This window comes from Sinocyclocheilus grahami, unplaced genomic scaffold (genome assembly GCF_001515645.1).
Source record: "Sinocyclocheilus grahami isolate Dianchi unplaced genomic scaffold, SAMN03320097.WGS_v1.1 scaffold1381.1, whole genome shotgun sequence".
In the NCBI taxonomy this organism is placed as follows: Eukaryota; Metazoa; Chordata; class Actinopteri; order Cypriniformes; family Cyprinidae; genus Sinocyclocheilus; species Sinocyclocheilus grahami.
The window spans coordinates 116,288-132,700 of NW_015506560.1; the positions used below are offsets into that span (position 1 = coordinate 116,288).

At 37.6% G+C, this 16,413-nt stretch overlaps 2 protein-coding genes across 2 annotated transcripts in view; both read right to left on the reverse strand.

Moving 5' to 3' along the window:
- Positions 1–16,413, reverse strand: part of LOC107569794 (uncharacterized) — a 65,353-nt gene that overhangs the window by 35,361 nt on the left and 13,579 nt on the right. The window lies entirely within an intron of this gene.
- LOC107569780 (uncharacterized) overlaps positions 6,968–16,413 on the reverse strand; it is a 22,794-nt gene continuing 13,348 nt past the window's right edge. The window contains exons 6-8 of the mRNA XM_016255933.1: positions 9,249–9,563; positions 8,710–8,994; positions 6,968–7,116 (exon numbers count right to left, since the gene is read on the reverse strand). Of these exons, the coding sequence (XP_016111419.1) occupies positions 6,968–7,116; positions 8,710–8,994; positions 9,249–9,563 (749 nt within the window). The remainder of the gene's footprint in view (positions 7,117–8,709; positions 8,995–9,248; positions 9,564–16,413) is intronic.

Here is a 16,413-nt window from a genome sequence, read left to right on the forward strand (position 1 = left end):
GTTGAATGGGTTTTGATATCAATGTCGATCTGTCCTTTTTGAATATATTCATGAATTTGAAAATCAACTTTAGGTTGACTGAAAAACTAAGGAGGTATTGGGGAAATTGTAACTGTTGGTGAAAATGTAATATTATTTAGTGACATTTTTGCAGCCCAATCATTTACTTCCCATGCAAACCCTGTTCCTGTTAAGTTCATTGTCTCCCAACTCCCCTCTAATATTGATTTTGTAGGATGATCTGAATTATGCCCTTGTAAATTGATCCAGTAAGCAACAGATACTTTTTTACGTCTTATTTCTAATGGGGACTCTCCTGTTTCAACTTGCATTGCTGAGATTGGAGTTGTTTTAGCGTTGCACATCTCTCCAGAGACGGTGAGTCTTGTGTCCAAAAAAGGTACGAGAGATCAGAAAAAAAAATGTATGCAATACAGTAAAGGAAGAACAGATTCGGACAGACAGGTCATTTTGCGAAAGATTATAAATGCCCCGCACGTGGAAAATCATGCAGGAAATGCAATGGGAAAGATCATTTCGCAAAAATGATAAAACAAAAAATGATAAAAATGTAAAACAAAAGACAGTTCAAAACAGACAATAAAAATAGTTGACTCAGAAGAGAATAATCAAGACTTTGCATTTGTTGTAAAAGAAGATAGCAATATGGACAGAATCTGGGGGACGTAACCCCCCCCCAACACTTTTAATATCACGTAAATTCGTCCCCCGCACTTTTTCAGGCAAGTGTGTTCACATAGAGGTTTTCTAGAGCCGGTGTGAACAAATATAGATTTAAATTCAAAGAGACTATATAGTCTGTGCATGATCTGATGTTTTATTCGGGACGCAGATTAAGGCGAGATGAACATCACGGAGCACTAAACACTCATGCAGTGTATGTTTCATTCATACTCGAAGCCAGAGGTGCTCTCGCGCAGAAAGTTGTACGAGGAAATGGACAAAAGCGTCCAGCTATCGCTGTATGAAAACAGAAGAACAGAAACGTTTGGAAACATGAATACATTAAACATACGATTGCGACAATACACAATATATGGTTTATTTGTGTTTGTCAAGTCATCTCCAGGTAATAAATAAAGTATATAAACAATGCAGTGCTTATTGTCATAGCATTTATTACAGTATAGAAACTATTCTGCCTTATTATGTGATAAAAAAAAGTGTTTGAAGTATATAAACAAATCATTGTTATTGTCCAGCAGTTATCTGATTTCTAAGCCAATTAAAAGCTAGAAATGAGAGAAAAATTAAAGTTGCCTATACAGTACCAGTCAAGATTTTAAGGGGTCATATGATGCGATTTCAAGTTTTCCTTTCTCTTTGGAGTGATACAAGCTGTTCGTGAATAGATAAGATCCCTGAAGTTGCAAAGACTAAAGTCTCATAACCAAAGAGATATTCTTTATCAAAGTTAAGACTCTGCCCTTGCCAGTCAAAGGAATTTTCTGGTGTGAGGTAGGAATTGGAAAATGCAGTACAATGGCAGAATTTACAGTTATTTGTGGGCGTGGGGAGCCACTGCTCGGAAATGACACAGCAGTTAAATTAGGAGTGCTGAGGATTGGAGCTAATGTTGCGGCAGTGAGTGATTTGAAGTCCATGATACGACAGCAATACCCCAAATTGTTCAGCGGAGTAGGCAAATTGAACACAAAACAAATCAGCCTGCATATAGACAGCACAGTGACACCTGTTGCACAGCCCCTGAGGCGCGTTCCATTCCACCTTAGAGAGGCTGTTGAGGAAAAAAGAAATGAACTGCTTAACATGGACATTATTGAGAAAGTTGATGGTGCAACTCCTTGGGTCAACCCAGTTGTCATTGTGCCCAAAGCAAATGCAGAAATAAGGATGTGCTTAGACATGAGGCAGGCGAACGCTGCAATCATTCGTGGGAGGTTTCTAATTCCCACAGTGGATGAACTGTTGCAGGGAATGAATGGATCAGCCATATTCAGCAAACTAGACCTGAAGTGGGGGTACTTCACTTCAGGCATCGGAGCAGTACTAGTGCAGGACCAAAGAGGAGGAATGGTTCCTGTCTGCTATGTGAGTAGGAGCTTGACAGAATGTGAACAGAGATATTCGCAAACAGAGCGCGAAGCACTTGCACTGGTGTGGGCATGTGAACGACTCCACCCATACGTGTATGGTCAGAAGTTTGATCTGGTCACAGACCACAAGGCATTGGAGGCAATTTACAGCCCTTGTTCAAAACCATGTGCACGAATCGAACGGTGGGTCTCGAGATTACAGCCCTATGATTTTCGAGTGATTCCTATATCCGGAACGCACAACATTGCAGATCCTTTGTCACGCCTGCTGGGGCCATCGGCCAAAGGTGCGACCCATGTACATAAAGCAGAGGAATATGTGAGATTCATAGCTGTTTGTGCGACACCAAGGAAGTTGAGCAGATCTCAGCAAATTATGTGGAATTACAGAGACTGAAAACTGCCATTCAAACAGGTTGTTTTGATGACTGCCCTGCATACAGACATATTGCCGGTGAGCTATGTGTTGTTGGACAAATAATACTCAGATGGACAAGAAGTGTTTTGCCACAGTCGCTGCGTGGAAGAGCGTTAAAGTTGGCTCATGAGGGTCATCTTGGTGTAATAGGAACAAAACAACACCTGAGAACAAAGGTTTGGTGCCCCGGAATGGACAGGGCCGCAGAAAGGTTTGTGACGGCGTGTCATGGTTGTCAGCTGGTAGCGAGACCAGATGTTCCAGAACCCCTGTCACCCACAGTGATGCCTGAAGGGCCCTGGCAAAACTTGGCCACAGACTTGCTTGGTCCTTTACCTGATGGACATTCGATCCTGGTCGTTGTTGACTATTACAGTAGGCACTACGAATATGTGATCCTCAAATCCACAACTGGAGAAAAAGTGATTGACAGTTTGGAGGACATTTTCAGTCGGCATGGACTTCCCTTAACAATCAGGTCAGATTCTGGGCCGCAATTCAAGTCCTGTCAGTTTCAAACGTTTTGTCAGGAAAACGGAATCCATCACATTAAAACAACCCCAAAGTGGGCGCAAGCAAATGGGGAAGTGGAAAGGCAAAATGCATCACTTATGAAGCGAGTACAAATTGCCCAAGCTGAAGGCCATGACTTTGCAAGCTACGCAAGTATGTGACTGTCTACAGAGCCATACAACACTCCACAACAGGCAAAAGCCCAGCAGAACTTTTTTCAGAGGAAGGTAAGAGGAAAGTTACCAGACATTGCAACACCCCACAGTGACCTGGAAGCTCGAGACAGGGACGCAGAGCAAAAAGGAAAGGCCAAAATATACACAGAAAACAGACCGAATGCAAAGACATCTGACATAGAGGTTGGAGATCAAGTGCTTGTGAGGCAAGACAAAACAGACAAGTTCACAACAACATTTCACAGTACACCTCACAAAGTCATACACAGAGAAGGTAACAGTGTTATTGTTCAGTCACCCACTGGAGCGAAATATGCTCGGAACACAACATTCGTCAAGAAGTTTCATTCAGTGGAAACACCAACAGTGAATCGTGATATGAAATGTGCTCAAAAGCCAAATTCAGATGAGGAACAAAAAGGAACTGCAGAGGAATGCAAAATGAACTGTGAAACAATTCAGGAAGAGGAACAAACTCCTAAACCGTGCAGGCCTCAGTGACAAATCAAATTGCCTGAAAGACTTAGAGACTATGTAATTGAGTGACTAATAAGATTCAAATGCTGAAAAAAAGAGAGGACATTTAAGTTTAATGAGTTCCAAGGACGTTAAAGATTGTTAGTTAAAAATGAGGTACAAGAAACGTATAAATCTAAATCGTTCATCTATAAAATTACAAAAGTGCATCTGTCATACTAATACCTGTATAAACATCGAGACCATGCTGGCATCACAGGGTTAATAGTGAAAAATACAGAGTAGTAATTGCTCAACTATGATCAGTGGATCAGACCACTGTATCAATAACGTAGGCAACATCATCTGATTTCAATTTACTTTGGCTCTATTTTTCCACAATAAATGTGCCTTATAAACACACTGTATAAGCAACCAAAAAATCCTAACATAAGTCGAGAGCCCAACTATAGGAAGCATTTTGAATAAAACATCAACACTGACTAGCTAAACCTGTTAATTCTCAATAAGAACTTTTGTAGATGTATGAAGTAAAAAAAATTTTTTCCTGACCTAGCATCTTGTTTTGTGATGTTCAGACTTCAGAGTTAATCTGTTTATCTGAATATTTTGTTGATTTTCACCATGGGCGTCGCTAGGCCATTTTTAGGGGGGCTATACCCTATAGGCTAGTTCCCTTTAAATTTCATGTGAAAACGGCAGCAGACTTCGATCGGCTCCTCCCCGTCTTTCAGCGCGTTCTTTTTCAATCCACAGACTGCAGCGGTGCAGAGCGAAAAACAGCACAAGGTGTGTTTTTTTTTATAGATTATAATATCTCCATCTGTGCAGTTCTTTGTCATAAATACAATTAATACAAAATATCATAATGGAGCAATCGATTCCTCATCTACTGCAACCTAAGTTTTCGCTGTTCACCCCTCATCACACCACAGGTTTCCTCCAGTGAAAATGAAGCACATATTAACGCATATACTTTATAAAACGATGTTGTCATTTTCAATTGAATATATATATATTAGGGATGCACGATATATCGGCCACCATATCGGTATCGGCCGATATATGCTCATTTTTTCTGTTATCGGTATCGGCCCAATAAGAAAATTTGGCCGATATCTTAAAGCCGATAAATAATGCATTATTTCCTTCAGAGACACTTCAGATGCGCGCTGTTTCCCCTAAGTGAAAATGTCCAAATTGGGCCCAAAGTGTCAATATTTTGTGTAGCCATTAGGGCTGCACGATAAATCGCTTGTTATATTTAATGCACATTTTGTCAGAAAGCCGGTTCTGTAATCAGCGGTAACTCTCCATCACGTGCATGCTTTCACATGGAGCAGCATTAACTACACAGAGCCGTTGTTCACTGACGAGCTGCACAAAACCACGTTCATATTCGCGCGTTTTTTTTGCGCAGCTCGTCAGTGAACAACGGCTCGTACGTGATGGAGATTTACCGCTGATTACAGAACCGGCTTTCTGACAAGATGCGCACAAGCTGTACACTCACTACTTTACATTGTAGCAAAGTGTCATTTCTTCAGTGTTGTCACATGAAAAGATATAATAAAATATTTACAAAAATGTGAGGGGTGTACTCACTTCTGTGAGATACTGTATGTATATATATATATATATATATCCTCATTGGGGGCTGAGCCCCCCTAAAATGAAAATTCTGGAATAGCCCCTGATTTTCACCAAGTCAGACTGGTTAGTAATAAGTGAAGCTGGTAATGCTGTTTTGGAGTTGTTTTGAGATCTTGAAAAATTTAAAGTTTTCTTTTATTTGCAGTTGATTTGCAGTCCTTAAAGTCTGTGGCTGGAAGTCAGTTGGTAGTTGTTGTTTCTGCTCTTGTCTTTTTCTGTTCTTCTTGTTTCCCTTTCATTCCTTTTGCTTGTTAACAGGAGTTCATCATTAATGCTCAATCATCACTTGAGCATTTAGCAATCACTATATCTCATTAACTTTAACACTACTTACCCCCGGTTTCACAGACAAGGCTTAAGCCTAGTCCTAGACTAAAATGAAAATCTGAGCTGTTTCAACTGAAAGAAACTTGCACTGACTGATCTTAAAATGTGTCAGTGCCTTTGTTTTGTCTTAAGATGCACACCAGTAATGCTTTTTTTCTAAGGCATGATTATAAAAATTACTTAAATGTCCTGATTGAACTATGACCTAATCCTGGTTTAGGCTAAGCCCTGTCTATGGAACCGGCCTTAGTGTTACGTTTTAACACTCTGAGTGGATTATATAAACACTGAACAGTGTTCATTTAACACAGGGGTTTGCTGTGTATATTTGTGCAAAAATAGCAAGTGATCAATTGAAAGCAGATAGAAGATAGAGAGCGGAGAGAAGAACAGAAGTGTAGAGACACTTTAACTGTAAACACACTGCGGTTTAAATGTGCTTCTGCTAAAATAAAAGCTGATAAGCTGTCTTACAGAAGCTAAAGCTCGCAGGAGCCAAAAGTGTCAAAAAGCTTCCGTTACCTCTGCTTTTTTTATGCATGTAGATGTGTGTGAGAAAGATAAAGTGTGAAAACCAAAGCAGAAACTGACCAGTGCATTGGAAAGTTTGCTTTTTATACCGAGCAATGGCATTCGAATTTGCTTCTTTGAAACTTTTCGAAGGTTATAGAACTTTGTTGTTGAAAAATATTGAGTGCTTGTTAGAATGACACCGTTTAAAAAAAAAGAATAATAATTGGAGAAAACTGAGACAGTTGAATTCTAATAAATCAATAGGCCTATTACTTTCTTCTGCATTTTTACTGTTTTAAACATGACTTATGTGCCTTTTGTACCATTACAAATACAAAAAGATATTTACAAGTGTACAGATCATTTTCTCATTGAGTGGGAGTCTTTGAGCCTTCAACTCATCTAACAATAATACAACAGAATACATAGAAAAACATTAGCTTTCTTTATTGTCTGATTAATCATGATGGGTTTTTAAGGGAAAACTAATTTATTAGAGCATTTGCATTACATAAAATGAATTAATAATCACTTAAATTACATTTATTCATATATATTTATGGGTGATATTAGGCCTATACCAGGGGTGGCGAAGTTTTGCTTCAACAAGTGCTTCAACCCTACTCAAACACATGCACCTGAACAAGCTAATCAAGGCCTAAAGGGTTACTAGGAAGCTACAGGCAGGTGAGTTTTAATTAGGGTTGGAGCTGAACTCTGCAGGACCGTGCGGCTCTCCAGGACCGGAGATCGCCACCCCTGGCCTATACTCAAAGTAGTTCAAAAACATCTCCACCTTGCTGACTATCTGATTAATCAGCACTTGATTGTGATTTCTGCTGTTGAAGACATCTGGATCTGATGTCATAAACCAGCACAGCAACAGTAGCCACGCCCACCAGAGCAGAGAGAGCCAATCGGATCACAGCTTCAGTAAAACCACAGCAGCAGATACAGACTTCTGAGAGAAGAAATGAGCAACACATGTAAAATGTGAAATGTGGTTCATTTAGTTTGTGAGAAAAGAAAGAAAGAAAAAATATATATATATTAGGGATGCACCGATACCACTTTTTCCAGTACTCGCCCGATACCGATACTTTTACTTTTGGTACTTGCCGATACCGATACTTTTATTTTGGTACTTGCCGATACCGAGTACCGATACCAATATTTTTTTTGCATTTCTAAATTTAAATATTGGGTACAAAAACCAAAAGAGTATGTATAATGTTAGTTGTTTAACTTCATTTATCAAATAGATACAGTCAAACCAAAAGGTATTCAGACACCTTCAACATTTCTCACATTATCACAGTTTATTCGCTATAGTTTAGAAAATGGTAATAAAATATGACAAGAACTCATATTTTAAACTGTGTTAAACTGTGTCAGAACAAATTCAGCTTGATAATGTTAGATAACTTTGATAGGAAGGTATGTAATGGATTACAATCAACCAAAAATAATTCAGACAGCTGTTAGTATGACAGTATTTACACAACTATCAATACTTAGTCGGGCAACCCTTAGCCTTAATGACAGCCTGTAGTCTCCTGGGCATGCTGTCATCCAGCTTCATGCAAACCTCAACTTCATTTTTTTCCCAGACCCGGTCTGAATTAGGGCTGCAACAACTAATCGATAAAATCGATTATTAACGATAATGAAAATCATCGACAACGATTCTAATTATCAATTAGTTGCGTCTGCCCACAGTGCACGTCCAACTTCAGCCGGTCCTATGGAAGTAGAATAATGCCATATGTCTTTGAAACAAAAAAGCATGTTGAATAGCACTAACTGAAACAATAATGCATTGCATTAACAGTGCTTGCATTTTAATGCCTTGTATTTCCAGGGCTTGCATTTTTAGGTCCTGAAATTTAACATAGTTGTTCATTTAAGCTGTGAATATTTCAATTAAAAAGATTTCACACACATTTTCATAATTAAAAATTCAATAATTCATATTCACCTTCCAGAATTAACTTCCAAAATATTCAATCTGTTTAAAAATACGATGTATAATATTCGACAGGCAAATTTCGGTCCATTTTATTTCACTTTGCAAATTCGCTTCCACAAATTCAGTGGTTAAAATTCAGCAGAAAATTAGCCATTGCACATCCGGGATCTGCAGGAATAGCAGCAGAGCGCCTGTAGACAATTCTGCTGTGATATGATTGGTTGACTGAATCGTGATAAGAACACCTATGGTCTCTTATGCCGAGTTCACACTGCACGATTTTCAAACTCGTCGGATCGCCTTTGTTTTCACACTGCGTGACTATCTGGGGTAGCATTCAGTTGCTGCTGTGTTCACATTGCACGATGGATCGGCGACAGGGGGTTTCACACTGCATGACTTAACAATAGGAAGAATCGCCGACAGCTCTGTCTGGTCCGCAAACTACGTTTCACAACAAAACACACACGAGAAGTGATAAGGAAATAACGCGAGAACCCGCGTGCATCAGACCGGAGTTCTGGCGAGCAAGACTGTAATTATTTTAAATATATACAGTATATATATGTAGTGCCACTGACAAACCTGGACATGTGTGACAGAGTTCGCTGATGTCCAGGTGTTGAGTCTGGTTGCTGATGAGATTGTTGAGCACACAGCTGTAGGTGTTGTTATCCTGATATTCCACCTCCAGAGGTAGAGAGAGACTGATGCTGAGATCAGACACACTGATGCTGGACAATAAACTGTTTCCTTTGTACCAGGAGAGAGTCACATAACTCACATTCACCACTGAACACAGCAGTGAACAATTCTGCTGTGATGAAGATGATGAACAGTCTCTGCTGATGACTGGAACAGGTGGACGAGCTGGAAGATATTGAAGAGTAAAGCTAATTCAGTAAATAAGAGAGCTGATATATTTATAAATTCATTAATATTTAAAATTGAATGAAAGTAGCAGAGAAACTAATGTTAGGAAATGCTGATTATAAATATATTTAAGTACAAGAATGCATAAAATGCACAAATAAATCACAGAATTGTCTATCATTTTATAATACTGTGAATAATTCTGATAGTGTTTGTTGTCAAAAGATGTATATAAAGCAGGGTAGTTCTACCATAGACAGTAAGATTGAATGTGTTGAGCGGCGTCTCTGTTCTGCTGCTGGTGACTGTATAAAGTCCAGAGTCTGTGGTTCTGGTGTTTGTGATGATCAGAGATCCAGTCTGAAGATCCAGCTGCAGTCTGCCTCTAAATCCCTCATCAAAAAACTCTCTCTTATTGTCTTTTCCATTGATTTTAGCTATGAGAACGAGTCCAAATGTCCACATTATCAGATCATCTCTCTGTATTTCAGTAACATCAGTGTTTAGAGTGACTGAATCTCCCTCCATCACTGACACTGACTTCACTGCATCAACACCAAACACGCCTGAAGAACACACAAATATTTACTTATTAGAGATTTACATTCACATTTGGAATGTTACTATGTACCCAAGGGGATGATGGAAAATGTACAATATTAGAGGCAAAATTAATGATGGAATCAATAAAGAACATAATCATGTGCAGGTAAGCAAATTAAAATATAAAGAATACTGAAAAAAAGAAAGAAAATAAAAACACTTACTAGCCAGACTCCATGAGCAAAAACAAATTAAAATAAACATTTTCTTAAACCGTTCTCCAACCAGTTTCCCAACAGTCTTGAAAAAGTCAAATGTGTAAAGTGGTTTAGTGAAACAGTCAATGAACAAACTCCTCCAGTAGCTCCTCCCACACAGACAGACCTATTTCAGTAATTATTAAAGTGTAAGAACTGGCTTATGTCTAGCCGGCATTTTAAATTTTTTACAATGTTTCCTTTCTCAAAATGAAATTTTTCTGTTGTTTAACTCCTTTTGGATCTGGATTGATGCACTCCAAGGTCTGAAATTAACAAGGGTTTAGGCCAAAAAGTGCCTCCAAAATTCAGGTTTAAGGGGTGCAAAAAACAAACAAACCCAACAATAACGAGTTCCTGATGTTTATACCGATAATATCTTATTTAAGCAATATCAGGAGTGCTATTTACCCTGATTATCAGCAAGACTGTAAATGTGATACTGATTTAGATATTATAACAGTTCCATACACAAGAACATTTTACATAGTGTGTTTTTGATCTTTCAAATGAAAAATCTCCTAATATATCACAGTAGAACCACAGCAAATGCTAATCTACATCTCTGAAAAAGCAGCGCGAGCTAACCATGTTCCCAAATTTATTATGGGAATCGTTTAAAAATCTGTATTCATCAAACAAGAAGATTTAAGGTCTCCTATTCCTGACAAAATAAAATCTCTGTGATGTAACTTTAGTAATAAATAAATTTATAGAGTAACGATAAAAAAATAAGACATCCATAAATATGACTTGTATTTTTACTGTTGTTCTGTAAAATACAATTATTACTATTATTATCAATATTAACAACAAAACAGTAATAATAAATACTCTTTTATTTATTCTCTTCTTTCTGTAGATCAAACAGTGTCATTTTGAATAGTCATATTCAGTCAGTGAAGGGAGGAGCTACAGGAGGATTTTTTCAACACTCACTGCAGAGCTTTACTAAACCTCTTCATTACAGACCGACAGCTTCATTCACTTTCAAGAGTGTCAGGAGGGCCCGATTATTATCACAGTTTTGTTTTTAAACTGTTTTGCGAACTGCTGAAGAAAATGTTTATTTTCATCTGTTTGTTCTCATGCAGTCTGGCTGGTAAGTATTTGTATGGCTTCAGTTCTGTTTATATCTTAATTTGTCCTCAAACATAATTCTGATATTTCCATCATTCGTGTTGTCTCTAATATTTTGCCTATATATATTCCTAATACTGTATCAGAGTAATATACTCAAATACTTAGCATTCGTGCTGCTGTCCCCTTCAATAGGTATTAGTGCAGAGTAAAGGATTGTTTTGTAATGACCTTTTTAAATAGCTATGACTATATATGTCTTTTATTGAGTAAATATTCCTGTTTGTTCATCAGGTGTGTTTGGTGAGTCAGTGTCAGTGATGGAGGGAGATTCAGTCACTCTGAACACTGATATTACTCAAATACAGAGAGATGATCTGATAATGTGGACATTTGGACTCGTTCTCATAGCTAAAATCAATGGAAAAGACAATAAGGGAGAGTTTTTTGATGAGGGATTTAGAGGCAGACTGCAGCTGGATCATCAGACTGGATCTCTGAGCATCACAAAAATCAGAACCACAGACTCTGGACTTTATACAGTCACCAGCACCAGAACAGAGACGCCGCTCAACACATTCAATATCACTATCTATGGTGAGTTAAAAGTAGGCCTACTTTTCACACTTTCATACTAAAATGTCTTCTAAATAAAAAAAAAGAAAGAAAGAAGTGAATTAGTCAGACCCACTGTTCATTGTATGTAATTTTTTCTTTTCTTCGGAATTCATGAACATTTCCATAACATATAAAATGACATTTTTAGCCATTTTTTAAAATCCTTCTGTTGAGAGAGGGGTTTAGATCAGGATCAAGACTGTCAGCATCAACATTGACTTATGTGTGTGATGAGCTTTGACTGAGCAATTCAATTCTAACAAATATAAACATCTGTTAATTACATTTATTCTCTTTTTTCCAGCTCGTCTGCCTGTTCCTGTCATCAGCAGTAACTCTTCACAAAATCCACCATCATCATTATCATCAGGATTATCAGCGTCCAGATGTGTGCTGCTGTGTTCAGTGGTGAATGTGGGTCATATGACTCTCTCCTGGTACAGCTGCAGTTGGGATCTTCTGCATCTGCAGGAAACACAGAAAAATAGACCAAGAAGGCAAGTATTATATACCTACCTCTTTTATTATATCTAACTCTCAGACATCATTTCATTTAGTGTTTTGTTTCTGTAATTATTGTTGAAACAGTTGAGACTGGTGCAGAGATCACTTACGCTGATCCAACATTCCAAAAAAGAAAAGCACAGAAATTGGTAGGTGAATTTATTTCTGTGTATGGTGTGTCTGTATTATTTGACTCAGATTAAGGAGTGTTTTTAATGATTAACAAACACAACAGCACCACAAATGACATTTAGCCTATAAAAGCTGTAGATGTATTCCAGTGTCCCTTTGTCTTTTCCTCTGATGGGTTTTATATTGTAGAGTCACAGAAGACCTTTATGTAGAGGAATACCAGATACATTTAAGCCACGTACACACTGTGAAGTTTCAGGAGTCACATCCGCATGTAAACAAGGGAGTGAATCCTCTAAAGCTCCAGAAACTGAGTTTGACACCCCTGCTCTAAATTTGCGTTTTTTTATGTCTGTATGGAACACAACTCACTCATATAGCAATGTTCTGGCATCTCGCGCATTTACCCTTACAAAAATTAACCACGGTTTTACTACAAACAAAACCAATAAAACATGGTCACTATAGTTAAACCATGGCAACCACAAATTAACCATGATTTTACACTAATCATAGTTTAACCATGCTATTTGTAGTAAAACTGTGGTTATACAAATATACTATAGTAATCAATGTGATCAAAAACATGGTTACTACACTTTTACTACAATACAACCATGGTTAATTTTCGTAAGGGTGGTTGCAGAACAATGGCACTCACTGACATATTGTAGGATATGTCAGAGCAAGATATTTTCAGTTAAGACAGCTCAAACATGCATTTTAGTCTGGGACTAGCCTTAAGCCTTGTCTGTGAAACTGGGGGATAATGTTTAGACGGCTGCTTCACAGAGAGCGTTCTTGAAGGGTTGCCTAGTCCACTTATTATAAATAACCAACGCGTATTAAAATGCTTAGTACTTTCATATATTGCTTATTTCCAAGATAAAGCATTTGGGTTAAAGTTTTTTATGGGCTTGTTCTTATTTGTGCTTATTTTGATAGTAAGATCTGGCAACATGTGTCAAGACGTAGGCTACCTCGTTCCGTTATTTCGACTCTGATACACATTTAAACACGCGTTTTAATCATTAACAACTAGTTGTTCGGTTCCGTACACACTGTGTCGAATTTTTAAGGTCATCTTAAGTTAATTCGGTTTTAGAATGCGATTATCACTCCCGTAAATTACTGAACTGTGTGTACAGGTTACGCACTAGAACAGGGGTGGCCACAGTCCTGCAGAGTTTTGCTCCAACTTTCACAAAAACTCAAAAAACTAGAAAGCTACTGTATTAAATTAAATTAGTTAGAGTGCTAAAAAAATGTTTTTTTAACAAGAATGAATATATAGACATTTTATAATATAGGGTTACATTTTAGAAGTCTTCATTAAAAAAAAACATCCGTGAAAATGCTTTTGTGTTTTCTTTCAGAGGCGTCAATAGCAGGATAATGTGGTTTACGCTGGATTCTCAAGACACTGACCAACTCTTGATCAAACTGTGATTCTGTTTTGGGGTTAGTAACTTTTTACACCTCAACAACGGGGCAGGAGGTGAAATCACATGTTTTATGTGAATTCAAACATATGCACATTAAAAAGTTCATAAAAGTGATGGATTTCTCACCATCATTTGAAGGGTTTTCCAAGTTTACACAGGATTTCATTGAGGCATAGTTATGTAGATTGCATTCTTACTCATTTTGGAGTGCTGATGGCAAAAATAGCAATTTTTCGCTCTAGCATGTCCCACTGCATCACTTTATGCATTTTGAAGCATTTTTGCTTTGGACAACCATTTGTAAGATGAAGAAGTCCTGAAGTGGAAAAAAAAAAGCATTGCGTGTGAATTGAGAAGCTGAAAAGAAAAAAGGAGACAATCACACAGTTGCAAAAATAAAAGTGTGAACCTTAGTCCTTTCAGCTCATATTCCATTCTGCTCTTAGTTTGAGCTTTGATCTCTCATCACAACCATTTTAACCCATTGTTGTATTCATGTCTGTTTAACCTCGTGATCTACAGATGTTTGGCCTGATCAAGTATCTCCACAGTCTTTTTTTCAGATGTTAAAATCAGATTCAGGTGTGTCGTTTGTTTCATTTGGACTCTGGTTTAATGGTGTACAAATATCTATTTAAGACCCTGCTGTGTGTTATTTTATAGGGGTAAATGTCTTAAAACTGATATAAAACTGATTGGTGGAGACTTCAGGTTTTTTTTTTTTTGAAAAGTGTATATTAAATATTCTATATTTCAATAATCAGTTCAAATATATTTTCCTAAACTATTGTATGAGTTATGTGATCACTGCCTGATCCTGTTTTTGATTTGAATTAAGATTTGATCTGATCATCATCACTAGGAGCTCCTGTGAAAGCCTCTATATTGTTCAGTTATCTGTGTGTCTGATCAGGAAATGTCAACAGACTTACAATATAGCAGCTCACTTTCCTCGCTGAACTCTGACTAAATGTCTCTGATGGTAATCATAGTGATAGTGATCAAAATAATTTGTTTGTTCATCTGCTGATGGGTTCATGAAATGGTCTCCTCCCAGTAAAATGTATGCAAATAAAATACATTCATTATCATTTTTATTTTTTAGCATTTTCATAGTATGGTGTTTTCATACCATACTGTTTTCATAGGATGACATTGTACAGCAACATGACTCTCCTAATGCAGGTGATGTTGCTTTAGCTCCCTCTTTTGACTGCATTTTGATAACAGCATGTGAAATACCAGTTTGGACATGGTAAGTTCTCAAACGCTGCAAGGAGACATGACTATACGTGATAAAAACGTTATAAATACGTTTCTTTAACGTTGTGAAAAAACGTATTTATTAAAAAAAAACGACATCTGATAAAAACGTTATCACAACTTTTCACAACGTGAAAAAAAAGTTTTTTGTTTTTTTCACCGTAGTTATGTTTGCTGGGTGAATATGAGAACACATTACGTTTTAACAGCTCTCACAAATTGTAGGTCTTTAAACACTGATATTTGGAAATTTGTCAATGATAACTTATTTGAATTGTTTGTATATTAATCGATATCCATCCAAGACCTTTACAACGAAAGTCTTCCCCCTGCAGCAATATTTGAAAGCATCCGGGCAGATATTTTGGCCATTCAATACCAAGCCCTATCTATTTGAATGGGGAAATCATGACATCTTAAAATCTGCTTGACATACATTTAAATGACATATTTCAAACCAGCAAAAAAACAAACCCTGATTCGAATTACCCCATAAATGTTGTCTCTTATGCTCAAATAAAAAGCTTATTTCATGCTGGACCAGCTGCGCATGTTCAGTCCTAAACCCGCGTCTCACGTTGTTTCTCTGGCTGCCGGAGCTTCTAACGCAGTCGCAGAGGCACGGCCACTGTGGTATGAGAGGACATTCAAACTTTACACTATCAAGCTCTCTCTCATACACTACTATAACGTCTCTCCAAGGGTGTAGGTTTGCTTTGGACATTGGTGGGTGGGACAAACACCTTTTATACAGACCTAGTTTAGGGCTCTGGTTAGCCGGGTGTAGCTATACGCGCTGTTATTCAGAGAAACCTCGCAGCTCGAGCTAGTCTTTTTTTTTTTTTTACTGTTTCGCTGTATATGATAAAATAATTTAAAGACGAAATATACATTTTAGTAATTATATATAACTATTATCCTAAGATGTCTTAAAGGGGTCATATGACGTTGCTAAAAAGAACATTGTGTTGTGTATTTTGGTGTAATGCAATGTGTTTATGCGGTTTAGGGTAAAAAAAAACACATTATTTTCCACATAATGTACATCATTATGGACATCATCAGTATCTCACAGGAGTACACCCCTCACATTTTTGTAAATATTTTATTATATCTTTTCATGTGACAACACTGAAGAAATTACACTTTGCTACAATGTAAAGTAGTGTGTGTACAGCTTGTATAAGTGTAAATTTGCTGTCCCCTCAAAATAACTCAACACACAGCCATTAATGTCTAAACCGTTGGCCACAAAAGTGAGTACACCCTTAAGTGAAAATGTCCAAGTTGGCCAATTAGCCATTTTCTCTCCCCGGTGTCATGTGACTCATTAGTGTTACAAGGTCTCAGGTGTGAATGGGGAGCAGGTGTGTTAAATTTGGTGTTATCGCTGTCACTCTCTCATACTGGTCACTGGAAGTTCAACATGGCACCTCATGGCAAAGAACTCTCTGAGGATCTGAAAAAATGAATTGTTGCTCTACATAAAGATGGCGTAGGCTATAAGAAGATTGCCAAGACCCTGAAACTGAGCTGCAGCACGGTGGCCAAGACCATACAGCGGTTTAACAGGA